The 24,642-nt window shown below is 37.5% G+C and overlaps 2 protein-coding genes across 6 annotated transcripts in view; one reads left to right on the plus strand and one right to left on the minus strand.

The window, feature by feature from the left end:
* LOC116718224 (non-muscle caldesmon-like) overlaps window positions 1–19,047 on the plus strand; it is a 38,807-nt gene extending 19,760 nt beyond the window's left edge. For 2 of the 4 annotated variants that reach the window (XM_032559952.1, XM_032559955.1), the window contains 13 exons: window positions 1,576–1,807; window positions 2,479–2,615; window positions 4,211–4,466; window positions 5,783–5,905; window positions 6,048–6,071; window positions 6,675–6,716; window positions 6,928–6,959; window positions 7,147–7,231; window positions 7,792–7,959; window positions 8,083–8,181; window positions 9,305–9,388; window positions 10,632–10,731; window positions 18,856–19,047. In XM_032559952.1, coding sequence (XP_032415843.1) covers window positions 1,576–1,807; window positions 2,479–2,615; window positions 4,211–4,466; window positions 5,783–5,905; window positions 6,048–6,071; window positions 6,675–6,716; window positions 6,928–6,959; window positions 7,147–7,231; window positions 7,792–7,959; window positions 8,083–8,181; window positions 9,305–9,388; window positions 10,632–10,731; window positions 18,856–18,881 — 1,408 coding nt within the window. In that variant the 3' untranslated portion in view covers window positions 18,882–19,047. The remainder of the gene's footprint in view (window positions 1–1,575; window positions 1,808–2,478; window positions 2,616–4,210; window positions 4,467–5,782; window positions 5,906–6,047; window positions 6,072–6,674; window positions 6,717–6,927; window positions 6,960–7,146; window positions 7,232–7,791; window positions 7,960–8,082; window positions 8,182–9,304; window positions 9,389–10,631; window positions 10,732–18,855) is intronic. The other 2 variants (XM_032559953.1, XM_032559954.1) reach the window with 2 other exon arrangements.
* Window positions 11,027–23,777, minus strand: LOC116718223 (mucin-17). Of its 2 annotated transcripts, XM_032559951.1 has the most exons (4): window positions 23,493–23,777; window positions 23,109–23,155; window positions 15,976–18,145; window positions 13,029–13,321 (listed from the first exon to the last, which is right to left on the minus strand). In XM_032559951.1, the coding sequence occupies exons 3-4, from the start codon at window positions 18,134–18,136 to the stop codon at window positions 13,149–13,151; spliced, it is 2,334 nt and encodes a 777-aa protein (XP_032415842.1). In that variant the 5' UTR covers window positions 18,137–18,145; window positions 23,109–23,155; window positions 23,493–23,777; the 3' UTR covers window positions 13,029–13,148. The 2 variants fall into 2 exon arrangements, with proteins under 2 accessions (XP_032415841.1, XP_032415842.1); XM_032559950.1 differs by having other exon boundaries at window positions 11,027–18,145; window positions 23,493–23,774.
* Between the last annotated feature and the right edge of the window lie 865 nt (window positions 23,778–24,642).

Raw genomic sequence — 24,642 nt, forward strand, 5'->3', positions numbered from 1 at the left:
TCTGCTCCACTTTTAGATTAACAAAACATGCCTCTATAGATCCCATCTACTCGATTTGAACAAAACACCAAATATATATTACTGTCACTATCTCCAAGGATCCGTCTCATAACGTGAGCTGAGCTGAAACTGGAGCCTCTCTGTTTGATATTTCCATGGTTACCGTCTCTGTTGACATGGAGCTTGATGGCACACGTTCCGTCTACCATCTGCATCTCCTTTGTGTGACATTAGAAAGCCTTGGATGCTTGATTAGGAAACTAAGCAGCAGCAGGGGCAAATAAACACTCACACACTGTAAATCACTTTCATTATTTGTCCAGCTTTAACATCTACGTCCCGCTGCTCTCTGGAAAGAGTTTTTCCATCGAAAATCACTAAACAAGACAACCAATCCAGACAGGATCAATATTCAGAGACTAAAACAAAACAGTGCGTATCTGTGTTTCCTTCACTATTTTTTGACGTATCGCATTAGAAAAGATTGATGGAAACTGCAAAATTTGAAAAAAATTAATAGTGTAACTATTTTATCAAAATAGTTACACTTTCTTGAGATGGGATTTTTGCTTTTGTGAAAAAGAGCTAATTCGCTTAACAGCAATGAGACGTAACTTATTGCTGAATAAGTTACGTCTAAGGACAGCATGTAGCTCCGCCATGCTAGTTAGCTTGACAGATTAATTACAACTTCCCTGATAGCAACATATTACCGAAAACCTCTCTGATGTTCTGAAATGTTTGGTTCATGCTGGTTGGAAACTTCTGCTTCCTGTTTATTACATCCATGCGTAGCATCAACATTTGACTAAATTGAACTTTGTCTAGCTTAGTTGATTCTCTCCAAATCATTAGATAGTAGAAAAAACTAGTAGGAAAAACGTTTGCTCACAATTTGCATTTACAATTGGATGTAAACTTAGCTAACGGTCATTTATGGTGCACTCACACCAGTTCTGTTTGGTCCGTTTTAATAAAACTCCAGTTCGTTTGGGGAGGTGTGAATGCTAGTCGACCAAAAAAGAAAACTCTGGTGCAGTTTGAATTTATATGTGAACACCAAGCCCAGCAGAGACTGCTCCAAAAGCAGGAAGTGGACTATAGTGCAGGGCATTCTGGGTAAATAAAACCAAACCAAATGTGGTAGCCTAGCGCTAGCAGGAGAAATGGTTCACGTTTTCTTTTTTACCAAAGACAAAGAAAAACCCTAAAAACATTAAAATCTGACAATAGTCCATTTTGTTTACATTTTGTAAAATAGGAAGTTGCGCTCAGTGTCTTCCTCAGAGGATTTCATGTTGTTCTGTCCAGTGATTCTTGGTCCAGCGCCCCCACAGGCAGGGAGGGGAACAGGTTGCTTAAAGGATTTGGATTGTTTGACACAGCGCAGTGTGAAAGAACCACAGCAGCTGAAAATGTAACAAATGTGTGAGAAAAAATGCAAAAACAAAGGAAATCAAAAGCTATACATTACAAAACCGCAGAAGCTTGCGGGTAGTGGTGCATGCAGCTTTCTGTACTTTCCTGGTCTGAAACAGAACCTCTATGTCCCAAACATTTCTGGTCTGTTTTCAGGTCCGAAGAGAAGCTGAAACCTTCCCGCTTTGTTCTGGAAGAAGACGAAGGTTTCAGCGACTGGAGTCACAGGTTGGAGAACCGTCATGAGACGGAGGAGCAGGAAAACTGCAGGGCAAAGGAGCACAAACCATCTGCAGCATCAGAGTCTAAACATGAGGATGAGGAGGAGGGAAGAGGAGAAGATGGAGGAAGGAGCTCTGAGGAAGATTCAACACGACTTTCAGAGAAGGTTTGTTCTCTGTAGAGTTTGTTTCATGGAGTAATCCACTTATGGAAACAAACAGAAAGTATTTCTGAGAGTAAATGCGGCTGAGCTAAGATCAATTAATGCAGAACAGGGGCATCACTAGGTTTTAAGGACAAGGGGGCTTTGACCCGAGGAGGACGTGAGCAAACGCTCCGGGCGAATACAAAATAGAGAAGTTGCTTTTCCACTTTTAAAATAAAATTCAGGGTAATGAAAATCTCTTCTACTACAAAATATGAATGTGAACAGTTAATCTCTATAATTAAACGGTTTTCTAGCAAACGTTGCTAAGATAATTAGCAAACTTTCATGCTTTTATCATCTTCAGTGTAATTCTAGCCATATTTTACACCAATCATCCAGACTATTATACTGTGAAGCAAAGGGAATCTGACAAATTTATGATCACATTTGAGTTAAAAATGATAGTTTGGAAGATTATTTATTTAAACTCCTGTTGGGAAAAAAAGTTTTGTACAAAAGACATTTAGGCTTCAGTTTCCCTAAAATAGGACTACTGATGCCGCTGATACAGAACTAATTAAAGTTCCTCTCTGCAAGACTTTCTGTTTCTGTCAGTTTAAACGTAATGTTTGTTTATCCGCTAACTACAGAAGAAGATGTTCCTTCGTTTCTCCTCTGGCGTTTTGCAGACATCCAGCTCCCAAACTCCAGTCAGGACGTCGTACAGCTCCTCTGTCTTCCTGTCGCAGGACGCCAGGCAGCATCACGCCGCAGGACATCCTGCAGACCGGACGTCGTACCTGGCAGCAGGGACGATAAGGACCAGGTGAAGCCCACAGCGCCCCCTACAGCAGGGGTTCCCAAACCGTGACAATGCTGCAAAATGTGTAAACAAACATCAACTGTTAGAATGTTTTTTTATTCAGTGTTCAATAATTATTACATTTATTTAGCATAAATGCTGCATCATAGCTTCTGAATTTGGGAGAATTTTATTATTAGATAATACAGTATATTATGACTTTATTACCAGATAAAACAAATTTTCATCACAGTCCTCCCCCTGGAGGCCTTCACTTTGTAAAATAATGCCATAAGGGACAAGGAGAATTTTCTTTCTTGATTATTTTACAATAAATTAGGAAATACAACTTGGTATGATATTTAAAGATCCTTAATGAAAACATGTTTATATTTTCAAGTCTGTCATTGAGAAAACTGGTTGAAAATCGACCTATTAACAGCATGTTTATGTTTGTTTGTGTAACATCCTGTCCTGTCAGACACAACCAAAACTAACAGATGGCGTTCATGTTTGACCTGATTTGCTCCAGAGTTTTGCACAAATGTTTGTTTTGAGTTTAACCAAAAGAAAAACATATAAAACTTTAGATAACTCACAAATAATATATTAACACAGAATTCCTACATGGAAAAACTTTACAAAAATCTTAAACTGTTGGAGAAATACTTTCACTATTTAAGATGCTGCATAAATCACTAAAAACAATATTGCAACACAAAAGGAAAAAAATCCCCATGTCACCTAGGGGGCGCTGTATAATCCCACTCCATGTCCAACTGTCACTTTTTATGTTTATAAATCTTCACTTTATTTCCATCATAATACTTAACAGCAGCTCATAGACGTAAGCGACTCTATGATAGCTGCTAAAATGAGTTAAAACAATGTAGAAAGATGAAAACACATGTGGTGACTTCTAAAATTAACACGAATTAAACTTCTGCTGAAACAATTAATCAGATTCATTGTGATTAATTGATTATTGAAATTAAAAAAAAAGGTTGTTTGCAGAAAGAACAACAGAGTCAGAGCAGATATTTAGCCAAAACTGGCCAAATATACACATTTACACACATTTTGCATTTAAAATAAAACAAAACCTACATTTGAAGATATGTTCCACCCAAAACTCCTATGAATCCTGTGAAGCACCTTTTGATATCCAATTATTACTCAGTCAGTCCAAAACATAAAATCAGCAGATCAACCGTTCACTGTTAAGTTGAGTTTTTCACATGTTGATGTTAGAAATATCCAACAAATGATTAAGCGTCCACTAAAGCATTTAGTGGCTTTAGTCCACTAAAGCCACTAAATGCTTTAGTTTCAATGCAACGCATTTCAGGCAATAAAATGTTTGTTTTTTTCATATTTAAAAAGAAATTGAATTATTTGTTTATTTGCATATTTTAATGTGATTCTAATACTAAAACATCTGCAGAATATGCCAATCAGTTAATTAGAATAATACATTTCTAAAATAATTGTTAGTTTCAGCCTTAACTTATAGAACAAAGTATCACAACTCCATTAAAGTGAGGTAGAATTGAGAAGCCAATAAATCCTTTCTAAAGCACTTGCGATATTTTAGTAAAATATTTCTGCTTCTATGCCAGAAACTTCGACCACAGTGGAGGAGCTCACCGGCTGGAAGTGGATGAGGAGCAGAAGACGCGGGAGGAGGAGGAGGAAGATGAACAAGAGGTGAAAACAATCCTGCAGATGCAGCGACAGACTTCAGCTGACGAAAAAATTCAGGAGGAGGAAGAAGAGCGAAGCTCCCCTGGTGAAAACAGGGAAGAAATCCTCATCAGGAAGCAGCAGACACACAGGCCAGCGGAGGAGGAAGAATATCACAAAATGAAAGACGAGGTTTGCAAAAAATGCTGCAGAATTAATCCTGTTATTATTTTCAACAGGTTCATTTAAAACTTTCAGTTTTTCACGTTTTAAGTTAGAAAAGGCAACAAGCTAAAGGTGAATACTGAATGCTCAGTATTCACTAAAACATCCCAAAATAAATTAATGAATTAAGCTAATTTAGATTCTGTTTTAATGTTTGCAACCATTTGATATTTTATCCTTCTGTAAAAAATCAGATTTGATTTTCTTTCTTTGTTTTTATTTTTGCTCTGGGCCTGTATGTGTAGACGTCTGCGTCACAGAACCAGGTGTAGTTCACACTCCGACCACTAGATGATGACAAAGCGCATCAACAACTCTGTCAGCATTCACGCAGATTAATAATTCCTGCTAATCCTCTCACTAGACGATTTGTTCTGATGAACATAACCAACAGCACTCCTTTTTCTCTAAACATGAGGATAGTTTTATCATTTATTGACAGTCGTGTGAAACGCAGAAATGGCTCATGAAAACTGCTGAAACGTTTATTGTTTACTTACAGTTGAAGATTAAATTAAAGTTTTCTCATTATAAAATCTGCCTTTTAACCCTACAAAAATCACTTTAAAAAATGCCCCACATGTTGTGGATGGAAGAGGTTAAAATAATAAAACACTCTGTATTTCATTTTGCTCAGACACTGGTAAAAGAATGTGTAAAATTAGATGTTATACTTACAAGAACATTTTCTCATGTTACAAATTAAATGAGCTACTAGTGGAACTATAACTTTTTCATCAATTTTAAGGAATTATTGACTTAAAACAAGCTCCTGTATCTTACTGAAAAGTTACTTTTAAGTTAATTTTGTATTATCCCAAGTGTAGTTAGATATTTACACAAGAAACTGGACCAAATAAACTTGGATAGAGTTTGTCTTTTTGCAGTGTAGATAAGAAATTTGGGTTTGAATTTGACTCTGTGTTAGTTGGGTCACAAATTTCCATAGTTTCTCTCCTTTCTGTCTTTAGTTTCATAAAGGACTCAAACACATGTGGGTCCTTTCTAATAAGCTACAGTCTGGCTTCAAGGTTGAAAGCAATAAAATGGGAAGAATGTTGCTTTGGCTCGCACAGAGCTGAAATGAAATGTTACCTGACGAAAGCAGCGGTGATGTCAGATCCCAGACCAAATTCCAGTTTTTACCAGCAGCTCGTTTCCTGTTAGTCATTAGTCTTCTGCCCAACAACGCGATGCACAAAAGCCATGCAGAAAAGTGCAGATGCACATAATCACAGGTGAAATCCTCTCAGAATAAAAAACTCCTCAGCTTTCTGTTTCAGCGATCAGAGGAGAGTGAGAGAAGACGGGATGCGGTGAGCGGCGGGCCGGCAGAGTCTCACCATAACCACAGCGAAGGCGAGGAGTCGTTAAACTGCTACGGCCCCATGAGTCCAACATTCAAGGTAACCAGTAAAAACACAGGTATTCTGCTCTACACATCTGTTCTGCTTATTTTTGGCTGCATCTCCTCAACAGAAACTGCTTTGATGAGACAAAGTGATGTTCAAAATGCTTAAACATCTTTTCTTCTTCTTTTGCTTGCAGAAACTCCTCATACAATTCTACCCAGTAAGTAAAAATTAAAAATTTTCTAGCAACCCAATTTTATTTCTCTATTAGTTTTGGCAACCAATATGCCTTAGGTTTCATTTTTTTATTTTTCCCATAAAGGAAGTGAACAAATGAGAAACATAATCACATCAGTTTGTTACTAGGTATATTAAGTTTCTCGTCGAGTTTTTTACTATTATTTTTATTTATTTATTTATTGTTTAAAATAAAAACAATTAAATTAGAAAATTACATGAGAGTTTATTCCAGAGGGAAAAACAGATACATGATATGAAAAATAAACTTCCAATCAGAGTTTGTAAAACGATTTCAAAACTTTTTGTTTTACATTATTTGCCCTTCAGGGATTCCGTACCTCTGTGATGTATCTTCATAGTGTCCTCATTGTACTGTAAAAAAAAAAAAAAAAAAACAATCTAAATGAACTGAAAATGGTGTGAATGGAACACAAGTTGGATCCGCAGCAGAAGATGAGAATCTGATCGCGTTTTTAAGAAATAGGGAAAGAAAAAAAGGTTACAAAACAATGTCTAAGCATGAAATGACATTTAAAAATCTGTCTCATTATGATGCATCTCAGCTCTTTGTGTCTCTCTACAGGACGAGGTGAACAGTCGAGTCTCACCGGATGGAAAATGTTCGGTGAGTTCACGCCTTGTTCACGTCGATCCGACATGACAGAAGAAATAAATCAAGAAGCTGTTCAGATAGGCATCTTTAGGTTTTTAGAAATTTAGATTCATAGTTTAAATGTACACATACAAATATACATTATAGGTATCAAAATGTGGTAAAATACAGTTTTTAAGGTTTTAAACCAGTGATTCTCATGTCTCATTTGTTTTTTCCTCAGATAACAGAGAGGACTGAGTCTCTCAGAAGAAGGTAAGTCCAACTTAGAAAATACAATTTTATGTATTTAAAATGTTGGCAGAATAACCTGGATTTATAATAGTGAATTCATTATATTCGTTTTCTTTAAAGAACATATGTTTCAAAGCTTTCCACTGTTCAATAGTTCATCAATGCTCATTAATCTGTGCACATTTATTTTTTATTCTTCATTTTGAAGCACCAGCAACATAAAGAAGACATCGCCACGGCTTTCTGTTTCTAAGATTGATAAGCGATTGGAGGAATACACACATGCTCTTGAGGTAAAACCATGTCTGCTTTTCTATTTTTAAATTATTTAGAGATACTGTTTAATTTAAACTTCTTGATTTCAAGCAATAAATAATTCACAAAGTCATATATTAACAGATATTTCTATTTTATAAGAAAAGTATCTAGTTTTAAATTTTTTTAGTCTCAGTTGAACAAATTTATTCTCAGTTATAAAAACAGGATTTGGGTCACTTTCTTTCAAAACGTTTGCTATATTTTTTTTTTTTACTTGATTTAAAATAAAAAAATTAATAAACAAATTTGTATTATTCTTGATCTGCAGCTGGGGGCCACAAAAAATCAGCTCCAGGGCCACAAATGTCCCCAGTGGCAAAATTTGGACACCCCTGGTCTAAAGTGCATGAATATCTCAACTTTTTGAGTATTTTTATGGAGCTAAATTGGGGCCAAAATCTTTGTTCAAAATAAAAATAAATTGAAAATTAAAAAAATGTTTGTAACTGAAAAAAATTGAAACTGAAAAAATGTTCAAAGCTGATTTTCAATTTCATTTGTTTTTCCTTTGAACAAACTTATGGCCATGATGTAGCTCCATAATCTGCTTGCTTTTCTGAAGATTTCCTCAAAGGAAGGAAGGTCGAGCTGTCAGGCGCTGACCGACCTCACGAGCCCCGCTGAACCGGTCGCATCGAAGAAGAATCTGTTTGAAGCCGGAGACGCCTGGAACCAAAACATCGTCTCAGCCGCCGCATCCAAGGTCACGACCAAAATGGTCCATCGTTGAACACTGTCCTTTTCAAAGAAAAAAGTTCCTGGAGATTTCCGAGGCATCATATTGGTGTAGATCTTTTAGAAAAGTGGTTTTTCACATCTGTTTCAGGACGCAGACGGTTTAAAAGTTGGCGTGGCCGATCTGATCAACCAGTGGGTAAAAGGAGGCGAAGACGGAAGCAGGAGCGGCTCACCGTCAAAACCAGCAGTAAGATAGAGCTTCTTTTTTATTTCAAGCAGAATATCAGCTTCTTAGCTTTACCTTTTTTTTAGTTTGGCTCAATAAATTCAAAACAATGGTCAACAATTTAGGATTCAAATTTCAGAAAAAAAAATTGCATCAGCTTTCTTGTGTTAGCTCTGAAGGAAATGTGGGACTTAATGAAGAAGTCACACTGGAAAAACAAAAAACCTTACCAAGTATTTTTGCTTAGTTTCTAATGCAAATATCTTAGTACACTTGAAATAAAACCAAACTAATTTAAAAGTAACTTTTCAATGAGATATAGGAGTTTGTTTTAAGTTAATAATTCCTTAATATTGAGGAAAAAGTGCTACTTAAACTGGTAGATTTTTTTTCACTTCTAACAGAAAAACATATTTTGTTAAAAGAAGAATCTGTTCGAAGTCGGACAGATTCCTTTTGGAATTACTGACTTAAAACAATTTCCTAAATCTTGCTTAAAAGTTAAAAGTTACTTGCACACTAGAAGCTAAACCAAAATACTTTGTAAGATTTTGTGTTTTTTAAGTTTGGAAGAAATATGGTCAAGAGAAAACCATTTCCTGGAAATAAGAAGTTCATCACAGTCTGAACATTAGAAGAAAGAACAATTTAAATTCCTTTAAAGCGGACAGTCGCTGGTAATCCCCGGATATAAACTCCACATGTCTGCAACTTTCTACAAGCTGCTCCTCGGCGTATTTATGGACAGCTGGATCTCCAGTTTTCCAAGTGTGTAGTTTCAGGTTGAGGAATTTATTACAACATGCCTTTTGCCAACAGTCAAACAACTGACAACACTCTTCTTCAGATGTTCAACATCTGTATTTACTTCTAAAGGCTTGAGGTATTGTTCATCATGCTCAAAGTGGCTCGACTGGAAGCGTGGAGCTTCTCCTGCCAGGAGCGTTTAAAGTAGAAGATGAGAACAGCTTCATCTTCGAATCCTCTTGTCACGTTGATTTATCCGAAAGCTGCTCTCATTGCTGTCTTATTCGCTGCCTCATGTCTCCACATCTGGTGTCAATCAGGCACAGCTTGTCAGAAGTTTGGCAGTTCATTCAGACAAAGATGGCAAACCTTTGTTTGTGATTCTGCCTGGTTTTAGGAAATAAGACCTGGTGGGGTTTTAAACAAGAAGAATTTATGGGAAAGCCTCGGTGACACATTCTATTCAACAAGAGACGGAAAGGTAGTCAGCAACACCGCTGAATTTCTCTTCATCACATTCATTTACGTGTTCATTTTAAAACCGACAGCCAGAAACTTTCACCTAGGACAATCTGTCTAACATCTGGCACACATCTGTTACTTTATCATGTCTAGGGCTGGACTGTAAATCAATAACAATAGACACACGATCAATATCAATAGATAATTCAATATTTAATATATAGAATATTAACTGAACCCTGATCCAGAACCACACAGCATTCTGGGAGATGTAGGCAGAAGAAACACTTTAGCTTCTCAACCACTAGTCTAGATCAGCTAAGGCTGCGTTCACACTGCAGCCTGAAGAGGCCCAGTTCCGATTTTTTGTCAAATCGGATTTTTTTTGTTGTGGCCTTTCACACTGTATGTGATCTCCAGTGTGAACAGGCAAACGACCTGAAAGTGTCCCACATGGGCAGTAGAGGGCGCAATAACATCAGCGTTCTCAGTATTTTGCCAACCAACAGTGGAGCATAGCTTACACATTTAAAGTTGTTGTCCGACCGGAGCAGCATATTAACAACTTATTATCGTCAGTCATGGTTGTTGTTTTTCTTCCCGCTTTCCAGGATGCAGAATAGTGACATTTGTCGAGTATCAGGTCGGATGAATGCGACCTGGACGTTGGGTCACATTTGAATCGGATGCGTATCGGATACTCAAGCGGCCTGGGTCGCATTCGAAAAGAATCCGACCTGTCCTGTTCAGACTGTCATGAAAAAATCGGAATTGGGTCACTTCAGGCTGCAGTGTGAATGCAGCCTTACTCACTCAAGCTCTTTTGGTTGCCTAGCAACTCATTCATTCTTTGGTTACCAAGCAACAACCTGTTGAGTAACTTGCGCAGCAGGAGTTTATGATTTTGCCGCAGTGCCTCTTAGAAACTGTTTGAAAATAAAAAACAAATCCGTGGAGTAAAAACTGTGGATGAAACAGGAAAGGCCACACCACCAGTTAGCATTTAAAACAAAAAAACTAATCAATAGTTATCGATATCATCTGATACAAAACGTTTATATTGCTTTTCAGCCGTGTTGTCCAGCTTTACTAATGGCTAATGCATTTGTAAATTATTTTTATGCTAATTTTTAACTTTGCTTTCAAAAATATCCTAGCTAACAAAGTATGTCTATAAAGTAGTAGTGCTATAAGAAAAGTTTTAGATAAATCAGGTGTCTATGAAATGCACCTTATTAATACTGTTTTCTCATTAATTTCAGGAAAATTCTACCAAGAGGTATAAATATGTGGTAACGGGTCACGGCAAGTATGCAAAGGTTTCTGGTAACGGCTGCAGTGAAGATGTAAGCTGCCAGGCAGGTGAGAAATGTCCTTAAATGGTTGATAAAAAATTCTGAATTGATTTAATCTAATTTAGTGTTCACAATTTTATCTATATTTTTATCCTTTTGTGTTGCTTCTTGCTTTGTTTTTGTATGAAAGTAGTTTTCTATATTTTTCATACTGATAAAGATATATTTTAGTAAGTGTAGTTGTGACAAAATGGGTGTGTCAAAAAAGAACAAAAATCTGTGTCATTATTTTGGCATTTTGCAAGCAGAAATGCATTTATATTAATATGTACAAATATAAATAAATGAAACAGCTAAAAATGTTAAAATAAAGAATCATAAAACTTTTATTATAGGAGGTATAATAAAAGAAGACAAACAGACAAATAGATTTGCTCTTTATATATTCTAAAAAAAATCAGACAGTTTACAAGATATCATTAAACACTGGTGTAATAAACAGGGCTTTGCTCATTTTACGTTTTCTTTACCATCACCAAGAAAACTACTTCATGATGAATCTTTTCTACACATTTTTTATTAAAGAAGGTTTTAGAGACAAAATGGGGTTTATATGGTTAAATAAAAAAACTGTGCTTTCAAACATCTTCAACATTTATCCAAACTCCTTAAAAATCTTTTTCCATCTTCTTGGGCTTTCTTACAGTCACACTCTTCACTACCATCTTCTTCATCCTAACTCATCTTTTTTAACTTTACATCCTGGTTACTATCTCAACTGTAACCAGAATCCCAGGATTAGCGATTCTTAGCTCCCTTACTGAGCTAGCTTAAACCACAATATGGATCAATTCTCTTTATATGGGGATAATATATAAAGTTACAATAAAAAAGGTGAAAAAAATGTTTTTTTTTACATATGAACATGTTTCTAAACTAAATTTCTGCACCAAAAATACACCCTCATACAACTTGTATGAGGCTAATGGTTAAACTGCTAGCAGATATAGCTTCATTATAGTCCATCTGAAGCTCCTTTTAGCTCTAAAGTTGTTGCTGTGCTAGCTCCAGCAGCTTTTTAAAAATCTTTTTTCAATTTCTAGTTTTATTTTAATGCCGGTCTATTAATGTTTAGAACGTTTCAAGTTCTATGACATCTAGCAAGGCTAATACCAACCAAGTACCTGTTCTGGCCCATTTCATTCCCTTTTCCTTTCAGAAACCTACTGTTATTGTGACCACTCATTTCAACTTCATTCATCTTACTTTCCTCCTTTCACAAACATTCTGTCCTGTTAATCCAGGAATGTAAAAGCCCTTTTTATCACAGCAAATAAAATCTGCCTGTCTACAACACACTTAAAACTTATTTACTTTAGAAAAATAGAAAAATGGAGCATGACAATTTGTCTACAATTCATGCATTCCAAATAATATTTATGACACCTTTAACAGAAAACAGAATCTACCTATAAAAACTACAGAATAAATGTTTTTTCTTTTGTTTTACTGTCACCCAAATTTCATCCTCATTGAATTTGTATTAAAAGTGCAAAAATGTTGTGTATGTAATCTAACCTTTTGCAGTAAATGCAACAATTTTTTTTGACTTGTTGGTATTCTTCAGAATAAATTTTAAAAATCACCAGATTTGAAACAAGTATTTGAAAAATGATGATTACATTTTAAAAGTATTATTTTCCCTTCGGTATAGATGCACTTGCTACATACAACAGTTTTGATTTAGTAAAATCAGATACCCAACTACGTATTTTAGCTCACATTTCCAAAATACTCTTTCCTCTGTAAGCCCTTCTGAATTTTTATTTTGTGGTAAATCACCCATAGGATAAATCACATCATCCATTAGCCTCATCAGTTACATCAGTGTTTTTAGTCGGACCGAATCCTTTCGCCGTTCTGTTGAAATCCTTATGTTCTTCTTCCTGAGATTTGCGTTTTATCAACCCTATTTCAAAAGCTGCTGCTATTTTATTCAGCGGCTTTTCTGCTGCTTCCTTCAGCTTCCTGGCATTAAACCGAGGGCTGTACAGTAAAATTGGCAGCCGGTTGACAAACGATGGCAGCACTGCCTGCTCGTCTTTGGAGGCCTTTTTCGTTTCTGAATCTTTGTTGTTGGAATTGATTTGGTGCATGATTTTTTCTTTGGTAGAGAACATTTGGAAGAGGAGTGCATCCCACATCTTTAGTGCCTTGGGTCCTACACTGTTCTGAATAACTTCCTGGTTCATATCCTGGTCAGCAGGCGGCATGTCCATCATGTTATCGGTTATTCTGTCACTGCCAATAGGAGTAACCAGAGGTTTGTCCACGGGATCAGGAAATTTGGGTTCCTCTGGCTCGACAACCATGTGCTTTTTTAGCCTTGTCCACCCACTGAGCTTCCCCTTAAGGCCTTTTAGCTTCTGGGTTGGTTTTCGCTCAGTGGATGAACTTGATGTTCCCTCTGCTACCCACTTTTTCTCAGTAGCTGAAGATGCAGTTGATGTCGTTGACTTCATGAAGGATTCGACTGCTGGCATTTCCTCGGGTGTACTTATGGCCTTCAGAATGTCCTTGCCTTTGAGTCCAGTTTTTAGCTGAGATGACGGTGATGTTCCTCTGTTTGGAGATGGAGCTTTTACTGAGACTGAGGCCTGGGGCAGAGAGGCAGGAGTGGCAGAATCAATCACAGCATCTTTTACTATGGACGGTTTCATGACAGTGTCTGCTGCTGGCTGTTCAAGGGAAGCATTCTCTACTGGTTTTTCATTATTCAAGTGCGAACTAGACTGGATTGAATTGGCGAGAGGCTTTGAAGGCTCTGGCTTTACTAATGAGGGTTTCGTTTCTGCCACGGCAGAGGAAGGTCTTGACTCTACTAGCTGAATCGACGGTTTTGCTTTTAAAATTGATGCACTGTTCAAAGCTGAGTCACTGGCCATGCTATGTTTAGTAATTAGAGAGGAGAGAGTTTCTTCTCGGTTTGAAAATTTGTTTGTTTTCATGTTTTCCGGTGGGGAAATTAGTTTTATCTCATTGACCGAAGAGTCATTTGGTGGAGACATTTTAGTTTCTGGTTTTAAGATACTTTCTTTGACTGACTTCTCATGCTGCTGAACCACACTGTTTGGCGTAATATTTTGAAAAGGCGTACTGGGTGAGTGTTTCAGTTGGTTTACAGTGGTTGGGGAAGGGTTTGTGTTTGCCGAAATGTCCAAAGTAACAGGACTTGGATAGGACTGGGGTAAAGTAGGAGCGTACGTTTGTATTGGCGTGTAACTCACCCTTGGCTCAAGTAATGGAGAAGCTCTTATTGCTGCCCATGGTTTATTTGTAATTGTAGGACTACATGGGACTTTGAAATCTTTGTTAGCTTCTTTGAGAGGTTGGATGATTTTAGTAGAGTGTTCAGCATATGGAAAGGATTGAGGATTCTCATTTGGGGCATTGGTTTGGGATATTGTTGGGAGTTGATTAGCATTACTAAACTGATGAGATGTATTTACTGGCAAAGATATTTGATTAGGCTTTACAAGCTGAGTGTTTTCACTTAAACCAAATATGTTAGTCTCAATTTGACCTGATGCAATGGATATCTGCGCTTTCATTGCAGGTGTTGAAGAATTTTTAGTTTTTGACGATGGACTTGCTAAGCATTTAGGATCCATAACTGGCTCAATAACAGCATAATTTTCCTTTACTGTAGTTTTAATAATTTGGTGCATAGGTGCTTCTATTGATCTGTTCACATGCTGAAGATTTGGAGACGCTTTACCCTCAAGAGGCCCATTAACTGATCTCTCATTCATTGAAGACTTTGACGCAAAATGATTATCTAATCTGTCCAATTTTATCTGTGGACTTTTTGGTGGGATTTGCCTCATTGTGGGGCTGGAGGGAATCATAGTTTTACTAGGTTGCTGAACATTAAGCGCTGGTTTAACAATCACTGCTGACTCTGCTAATGTTGTTAAAGATGCTTCCATGTGAAGTATGTTTGGAATTGTGTTTTCAGTTGTGAGAATATTGTCAACATTGCTGCAGAAACCAACATTTGATTGGGCTGTCAAGTGCTGAGTAGCTCCATTTTGTGCAGATAAACTTGTGTTTGCAGGTAGTTTATTGGATAACTTACATTCACTTATTGGCATACTCATGTTCCCTATCTCCTTTGGTGCAAAGCTTTCTGCTTTGGTGTTTGCTAAAGAAAAATGGGGATTCACTTGAGTGTTTAGACTATTCTTTGTAGTTTGTGTATACATTTCTGTAGATGTAAATGAAGTTGCATGGAGAGTTTCTGCTTGCATGGCTTGACTTGGGAAATGCCACCCCAGGTTATTTTGTGTTTTTACAGGCACATTCGCAGGTATCGTTAGCTTTTCTAGCTCTTTCATTGGCACATGTGGATGGTTTGTGTTGGTTGTAGCTCCAAGTGTGGTGTGGGTTTTTGTTTCTGTGGTAGGTTTACTTGGTAAAATATTTGCATTCAAAAAATTAGATGGGAGCAAATTGAAGTTGTTTTTTAGAGCTTGGTGATTTGTACAAACTTGAGTTTCTGTACTGTGTGGATGCATAATTCTTGTGCTTGTTTTTGGTGAGGATACTACGCAGATATCGTACTGCCCAGAGCAAACAGATGCTGTCACAGGCTCATGAGGAAGCATCAGTCCTCTGGTAGGGATAAGAGGCTCTTTGGGTATTTTTTCATGAGTGTGCTCTGTATTTGCAGGTGTAGATGACAAGATGTTCCCCATATTTGTTTTATTTGGTAGAGTAATGCTTTTGCTTGCCTTAATTTGGCATTTCAACTCAGCATCGTTTCTGTCTTGAACACCGTCATTTGTTTTACTAGACAGCTGGATTTCTGAAACCAGTTCAGCAGACTCTTTACCTGAAATAGCTCTGCTATTTATAACTTGACTTTCTGGGAATTTACTCTGTACCTGGGCTATAGGGTTTGGAAAAACTTTTGTTTCACAGTCTGCTGGATTTGTTATAAACGTGGCAGCTGGTTGAACATTTATATTATTGAGTAATGATGGATTGACTTTAGTAGGACTTATTTCCATTTTTTCTAATTGTTCATTTATATTTGTAACATTGGACAATGCAATGCAGATTTTATCAGGCAAAAAATTAGTTTGATCAAGAGTTGATGGTTTGAGGGGAACATCTACTCCTTCTGGTTTAGGTTGTGATTCTGCATTTAAATGTTTGACCAAAGGTGAGGAGTAAATGTTTGGGCCAATGCTTGTTTTTTGCCCTGCTTCTACTGAAAGCTGCACCAGACCTTTTGTGTGTACCTCACCTGCTTTAGGTATTGGTATTGAAGCCTCTGAGTATGAGGCTTTAGTTGTGGATGCATCACTTGTGGATTGCAGTATTATTTTCTGTGCCAATCCAAAGGGAAAGTTGGGTTCTATTGTTTCCACTGCAGATGTTTTTACTGCATCCTGAGTTCCAGTCCAACTTTCCTCTGTGATATCATTATATGTGAAAATCCCTTCCTCTGGAACTTCTGTGTGGGATGACTGTTCTTTGTGACCCATGGAAGTTAGGTCCTCAAGTCCATTGAAATGTTTTTCTTGCTTTGAGACACCCAAGTCCTCTAGAGTTTTGTCTGTATGGGTGATGTCAGAGTTTTCATCAGTGGCAGGATGCGCAGCATTGCCATGGGAAAGACCTGTCCTTATTCCACCATAGGCAGCATACTCAACTGGAGTTAGTCCGTAATATGTAGAACGGGATTTGGGCTTCGAGCTTGCTAATGACATTTGTGTCTCCAAAAGTGAGGTCAAAGACTTGCGTGCCTCCACTACAGGAGGACGATAGGTGGAGAACACTGGGCTTGGACTTTGTGACCCTTGCACTGAAATCAAAGGTGTAGGGCTGAGATTCTTTGGTACAGAAAGAAATGATGGCACCTTTGGCAGAGATGAAGCTTTGCTTTCTGCTACCTGGTCTGTGTTGGGGTTGACAAACTGTGTTACTGTAGGTCTAACCACAGGAAATTCGTGCATATTCATATTCTCTCTGTGGTGTGGTGACTCACAAGTGACCAAACTTAGATTCATTGTACTCTTCCGTGTACTGGGAATTTCTATCTCTCTATACATATTTTGTTGTTTGATGAAAGTTTGGTTATTGTCATCAGTTTGCTTTTGTGCTTCAGTCACAGCTGAAGGTTTACCCAAAGACCAAGTTGGAATTGCTGAATTGTCTCTAAGTGCCTCTTTCTTAATAACTGGTGCTTGTAAATCCTGGAAGGAGTTGAAAGTAGGGTTCACATTGGATGTAAGTGGGTTGGGTTTTGATGTTTCAAAAATAGGAGTTGACATTTGAGCTGGTGTGTAAGCCAAAGGCGAAGGTCTCACACTCTGGATCCAAGGTGAAGACAGTTCTTGATCAGCATTTAATGATGGCACATAGGCTTTCTGACTGAATCCTCCAGATGAAGAGGCTTCTTGGTGGGATAGGTTCATCACTGTGAGATCCTGGACAGAGTGAGGTTTGGATATCTCATAAAATGTGGCCTTAGATGTGTAGATTTTAGCTGGCATGGCTTCAATCTGTGGCTCTTTCACTGCATCGACAAGAGATATTTTAGAGGCAGTTATCTCAGAAGACATCTGCCGAAGAGCACTGTTGCCACTGCAGGCTATGTTAGCTCTAGTTAATGTCTGTCTCTGAAAGTCATCCTTTATATTAGTGTTTGTCTCCCTCTGGCTGGGAATGAATGGCTGTGTATGAGTGTTTGAAACTGATAGGGGCACTGGAGCAGGAGAAAGACCTGCAACGTGAGAAGGCGTTAGGTCAATGCCGGAGCTGGCAGCACCAGTGGACAGGGTCAGACTGTGGGTTGATATTTTTGGGCTGCACTGCAAAATGGCAACTGGAGAGACTGTTGTGACTGACCCATGGGAATTTGATGTCATGTTGAAAGCTGGGGGAAGACGTGGTGCAGAAACCTGCTGCCATGCTGCTGAAGATGTCAAAGGTGGAACTATGAAGGGAGAAGCATCATCAAATAGGAAAGAGGAGCACTCGTACAGCGGAGCTACTTGCGGTTGAGAGGTCCTGTACCCAGCTGGGTGGGATGGAGGGTGAAAGCTATTGGTTTGTCCATTAAAACTGCCCTGAGGATGAGGGAATGCAGGTACAGAGTGATCGTAGAACGAGCCAAAGGGATAACCGGAGACAGAGGAGTCAGCAACGTAGAGTGACTCTGGTGTCCTTGGTGGGCTGCACTGGTCACTGTGCTCTAGGTCTGTGCTGGCTTCATTGACAGGCGATAAACAGGAGCGGAAGGGGATGGGCGTCTGAGAGAGGCTGCCTTTTTTCTTGGCTCTCTTCTTCTTAAGTTTCTGAAGTCTTGCATTGTCCTTGCCTGGTTTTGGCAGTAGAGGGGGAGGATACTGCTGTGAAAGGTCTGTCTCCAGTCCATTAGTGTAACACACTTCCATCAGCATTGCACGTTCCTACCAGAGAAATGGAACATAACAACAGAGACTCACTGAGTAACAAAAATAGTTATACCACTAAATAATCCACTTCCATACTCATCTATAAGGAAGAGGATTAGGACCACTAGGGGAAAAAAAGATTTTTGACTTTTTTCTCAGAATCCTGACTTTTTTCTGAGAATTTAGACTTTAATATCCTTTAATTTTCTGAAAGTCAGAATTCTGAAACAAAAGACAGAATTCTCATTTTGATCTCAGAATTCTGTCCATTTTCTCAGAATTTTGACTTTGATCTCAGAATTAGTTAGAATTTTGACTTTTTTTTCCTCTGAGATCAATAGTCAGAATTCTGAAATTGAAGTCAGAATTAAGACTTTTTTCTGAGAATTCTGACATTTTTTCTGAGTATTCGAAAGTTAATATCCAAATTATGACTTTTTCAAATAAGTCAGAATTCTCACTTTTTCTCAGAATTTGGAGTTTAATTTTCTGATATCAGAAGTCAGAATTTGTGGGGGGAAAAGTCAAAATTCTAACTTTAATCTCACATTTCTGACTTTTTTTCCTCAGAGATCAAAAGTCAGAATTCTGAGATTAAAGTCAGAATTATTTTTTTCCAGTGGCCCTAATCCTCTTCTGTACATCTGTTTGTTTGATGTAAACTAAAATTGTTTAGTAGATTAGTATAAATGATATTAATGTCCTTTTTTTCCCTTCTTTCATAGCTGAACATCTCTTTGAAGATTTGTGAAACTCCTCTTTGGAATATTGGACGACAAGCCACTTCTCTTTTTGTTGGGCTATAATCTGGAAAAATACCAAAATCTTTCTTTTGCTTTGGGACTGATATCTTTCTGTACTTATTGTATCTTTGAATACAATCAAACAAATCTGAATAAAGTACTTTTTAGCGTTTATTAGTTTCTTTATCCCTTCTTTCAAACATTTATTATTTATCACAAGGTATAATCATTCTCTTTTACAGTGCTCCCAGTATAGTATTCAGCTGCTTACTGGTTTTACTCGTATAACCCCTGTCATGGCTTGGAGACAAGTTGGTCACTGAGAACTGAGATCTTATAACACCAGATTCATTTCCAGGCTCAAAAGATCTTAATTGTGTCCTGAAAATGATGCACAGTTACAAGATGCATGTGAATTAGAAATAGAATGACATTTAAAGATGTTTCTTAAAGTAGGTCAGCTTTGAAATGATGACAGGCTATTTACTCATAGTCTTCTTATGAAGATGGTCATGGTTTAAAAATTGCCTCTGCAATAAATAGAAGTAAACCTCAAGTAAGACGGTTGAAAACTACAGGAGGGTGACTGAGTTTATTCAGCAAGGATGGTGTATCCAAGTAACGGAGGCTTTAAATCAATTCACTGGTCAGTTTGAGTACATAAACAAAGAAGTCTGACCAATGAACAAGCTGAATATTCTCACATGGTTTGTAGCGACAGGTTTTGGATCTCTTGGAGTTTCTGTAAAAAGAAACCAAGCTACCTTCAACGGTTATAAGTTAACAAACTCAACTTTGGACCAAAGTAAACGAACTGTAGGTGCAAAAAAAAAATTTAAGTTCCGTAAATATCTGAAATATTCATGAAAGTATGAACTGTAAATTTTAGAAAGTAGCATGAATTCTTGGTAAGTACCAGAAAGTAAACACTAATGTGGAAATTATGTGCACATTTAAACCCTTAATAGTAACAAATGTATTACTATTAGGGGTTTAAACCTAATAGTAACATAGGTTTAAACCCTTTATGTAGTAACATTACTCTCGGTAATGTTATTACATAAAAGGTTTAAACCCTTTATGTAGTAACATTACTCTCGGTAATGTTACTGCCGTAGTTTATCCTCTTTTGGCAAAATGGGACAAAAAAAGATTTAATTAACCCAAAGTCTATTACAGGGCTGCATCATTCTTGAAATTGCCCAGATATTGGAGCATGATCACAGAATTATCAAATGTTTTGTTGCAAATAGACAAGAAACGTGTTGAGAAAAATAAAGACCCAAATTAACTGCCTAGGATTTGAGAAGAATCAAGCGTTAAGGTACCATGAACTCATTATCTTCAAGTTCTTTCATATTCCACAACTACAAGATGTAAGAACAAGATGTTCATGATCAGAGATGTGGCCAAGGTAAGGGAGGCTGAAACCTGACACAAAAATTGAAGCATCTCACTGGGCCAGGAAATATGTGAACACAGATTTTTCAAAGGTTTTATAGGCTGATGAAATGAGAGTGCCTCTTAGTGGAGAGGATGGATGGTCCCATGGGTGCATCAGTACCTGGCACAGAGCTCTACTCTTAGTCGGATGCCAACAAGGTGGGAGTGGGGTACTGGTATATTACAAAATACATCAAAGATCTGTTGTATCAACCTTCCAGACCTCTCAGGTCTGCATCCCCAGAACCAGAACCAAACATGGAGAAGCAACTTTCAGCTTCATGCACCACAAATCTGGAACAAATTTCCAGAAAACTGGAAAACAGCCAAAACATTGCGTCCCTTTAATCAAGGCTAAAAATGCACCTGTTTTAGAGTTGCTTTTGAACCTTAATAAGTGGAACACTGACCAACATATTTGATGTATAACGATGATTTTAATGATATTGGTTTGACTATATGATGTGTTTATGATTTTTTCATGTTTTCATGATGTAAAGCGCTTTGACTGCCTTGTTTCTGAAATATGTTATACAAATAAACTTGATTGGTATGGGCTTATGATTTGGATAGTAACAGCTGTTATAGCCAATCAGTAGCAAGTGTCGCTAAGTTTGGTTGAGAGCGCATCGTTTTGCGAAGTTTCACAGCTTTAGAGGTGCGATGCGGTTCAGACTTCGTCAATGTGCGTCATAAGAAGCGTGAGGATTGTAAACGCTGAAGAAAAAGTGAGAAATTTATGTAAAGGTCTGTTATGGTTCATGTAGCTTCGTAATGCGATCATATTTATGGATTGATTATGATATGCTAATTGCTAATATGTTGAGCTAATTTGTATTAGCCTACTACGAGCTATATTCGTTATTGCTTTAGTTAGTACTGATTCATAGTAAAATGAAATATTTTATTTCTTATTTTCTATACAAGTTCTTCTCTAAAGATCCACTAATCGGGGCGTGCTGTGTAGGGGATAGCACGACCCACGCTTGGAGGCCTTGAGTCCTCGACGCGGCTGTCGCGGGTTCGATTCCCGGACCCGGCGACATTTACCGCATGTCTTCCCCCTTTCCTGTCAGCCTGCTTTCATATAAGGGACAAAAGACCCACTGGAGGGGAGAGAAAAAAATCCACTAATCAATTAATTTTCATAAATAGGACTGAATTATCTCTACTGTGCTTTCATATATTAAAGCAACATAATTGGCTGTCATAACTGGCCTGGTGTTATTAAATATGAGCTGGTTGGACTTTTCGGATGAAAAAAATCCCAAAATCAACTCCCAGATTTTGGTTGATTTTGGGATCTTGATTTACTACAAGATTTTAGAAAACATTTTCTTCAAGTAGTGGGACAGAAAGAAGCCTGCATATTCCAAAAATATCATAATTTTCATGCAGGGCAATGCCCAACAATAGAATAGTTGCCCAGTAATTGTGCAGATAAATATCTGAAAACCTTTTACTTTCTTAAGTATTTACGTTTGAGATATGTTTACATTTTGGATTAATCAACACTAACGTAGATTGTGATTAAGAAAAATGATCTTCCACTATAAGAGTTGCCTAATACTCTGAAAAAACCCAAAATCTTACCAACTATTTTCTAGTGAAAATATCTTAGTACGCTTGAAATAAGACTAACTTGCAAGTATGTTTTCAGCAAGATGTTGGAGCTTGTTTAAATAATTCTTGAATATTGATTGAAAAAAACCTTCTGGTTCCACTAGCAGATAATTTCACTTATAACACGAGAAAATTGCATTTTTATAAATGAAATAATCTGCCAGTGGAACTGGAACTTTTGCATCAATATTATGAAATTATTGACTTAAACCAAGCTCCTATATCTTGCCAAAAAGCTACTTGTTAGTTTTGTCTTATTTCAAATGTACTAAGATGTTTGCAATAGAAACTAGACTAAAAATAAGTAATACGATTTGGGGTTTTTGCAGTGATTGTGCACACAGTGTATACATTCTGGGTGAGCTGCAGAAATATTCTTACAAAATTTAAAAAATAACTAATTTCTAGATGAGAGTGATCACAGTTTAATCAGTGGCACAAGCTTTTGTTTGATTCACCATCACTAATTAGAGAACTAACAGTTTTTCCAACTGATATTTTCAATCAAAAGGGGGGAAATCTGTGAAAGCGATCAGAATAAGTTGTGTAGTGAAGGTGTTAGAGAGTTTGTGAGTGGCTCTGGGAGAGATCCACGTTCTAATTTTAGTGCGATGGAAATAAGAGCAGCACCTGCTGCCTGCTGTCCTGTACTTAGTGGAACCGCTTCAGTTCTCCTGTAATCAATCTGAGGCTCAAATCCTCTCAGAGAGGCTCTGACTGCCCGCTGAGCCCCGTGTAGCCGTGTGAGAATGTCTGTTAAATTTCTACTTCAACCATAATCTCTCTGCTTTCTCCTAAGAAGCAATCAAGTTTACCCCTAACAGGATGTTTTTTTACAAGCTGAGGCTTGGTAACTCTTGAAAACTTTGCTTAACTTGAATTATTTGAAATCTGAAATGCTTTTTGAGTAAATGTTTATCACAAATCCCTGCTGTCAAAGTGACTCCTGTCATCGCAGAGACAAAAAGCGCAGCTGCAACATGAGACGCCCCCTATTTAAGGCTCTGGGACGGGACATCGGGGACGTTTTCACTCCGGCAGCAAAAGAGGAAAGTGTAAGATTAGCTTTGTGTTAAAAGTGGGCCATGACCTCAATCCATCTACTTTAAAAGCAGTTAGTTAGATGAAATTAATGGTTTTATATTCGCATTATTAATCTAAAGCCTTACCTGACTTGGTTGCTTGTGCTTCTTGTGTTTTTTGTTTCTTTAATTGGCTGTGAGGGAAACAACAGTGTGACGTTAGAGCTCATTTCTCACTAAAATGACAAGAAAAGTTTTAAAAATGCAGCTGTATTAGCTAATATGTGATTCATGCTCACAATCATCCATCTTAGCACAAGAGTATGCAAGGCATGCAGGATGTTAGGCGCTTGCAAGCCCATCCTCCTGAGGATACATCTTAATGTCTGATATGCATCAAGCATTTGAAATTACGACTCGTGCACAAGCTGTTCTCAAGCTCTATACGCCACGTTTGCAGGCCATCGCCTGGTCGGTATGTCAGGACCTTTCACCAGAACCAGCAGCAGACTCTTATTTTGAGTGGATTACCTTCAGCTGACGGGGGGGGAAAGAACTGTTCTCTGCTTGTTAATCCGGGCTCAGAGAGCAGCAGGGCCGCCTCATCCTGAAGTCAACTGGAGCCTCAGGGAGCGAGCAGCGGTGCCTGCAGACGCTCCAAAAATAAAGCTGTTGCCTTCAGTGTGTGTTGCAGGGGCAGATGGGGGTTTCCGGGCCACCTGAGACGGCGCAGGTGCAGCCCCTACAGGCGGGCGACGGCCACCTCCACCTGGAGGACAAGAAGCTCTAATCAACAAACTGCCTCTGTTACTACTCCCATAACTTAAATTAGGAAACTTACAGAGGATCTTACAAATAGACTTTACCTGAATTACTACTTCACACTATAAAATATTCAGTTTATGGATCTGAATCTCTTAAAGATAAGAACTTTAATGTTTGATATTCCCCCCCCTGACTTTTGCTCACAATTCTTCACTTGAAAAGGATTTGCACTAATAAAACTCAAAATTGTACCAAGTATTTTTGGACTAGTTTTTTGTGCAAATATCATAGTACACTTGAAATTTGACAAAATTAACTTGAGGTGAATTTTCATCAAGAAAAGTCAAAAATGAAAAAGATGCTAGTTTCACTGGCAGATTATTTGACTTATAACACATTTGTTTCATGTTATAACTGAAATAATTTCCCAGAGGAACTAGAACTTTTTCATCAATATTAAGCAGTTATTAAAATAAGCTTCTATATATTGATAAAAAACACTTGTAAGTTAGTTTTGTCTTATTACTAGTGTACTAAGATATTTGCATTAGAAACTACACCAACAGTATTTGGTAAGATTTTTTTTTTTGCAGTTTACCTGTGAAATTATTCAACTGTTGGTTGTCATGACAAAATCGAAGCCCTTTTCCATTCAATTTATGAATCTGATTATCTTAAAAAATAATAACTTTAATATTTGATTTTTTTTTTTTGTCCTGAATAGTGCTGATTGTTTTTAGTTGTAAAAGTATTTACCTGTAAAAGGATTTTGTTGATTAGCAAGATAAAACCAAAGCATTTAATTATTTTGTATAAACAAATTGCACATGATCATCTAAATTACAAGCAACAATGAAATGATTAAATTATTCTCCACTGCTTTCAGAATCTAAAATATTACTTATTAGTGATCACA

Source organism: Xiphophorus hellerii, chromosome 4, assembly GCF_003331165.1.
Source record: "Xiphophorus hellerii strain 12219 chromosome 4, Xiphophorus_hellerii-4.1, whole genome shotgun sequence".
Lineage (NCBI taxonomy): Eukaryota > Metazoa > Chordata > Actinopteri > Cyprinodontiformes > Poeciliidae > Xiphophorus > Xiphophorus hellerii.

Bases quoted from the DNA above. Each gene is read 5' to 3' on its own strand.
- LOC116718223 (XM_032559950.1), bottom strand. From the start codon at position 18,136: ATGCTGATGGAAGTGTGTTACACTAATGGACTGGAGACAGACCTTTCA.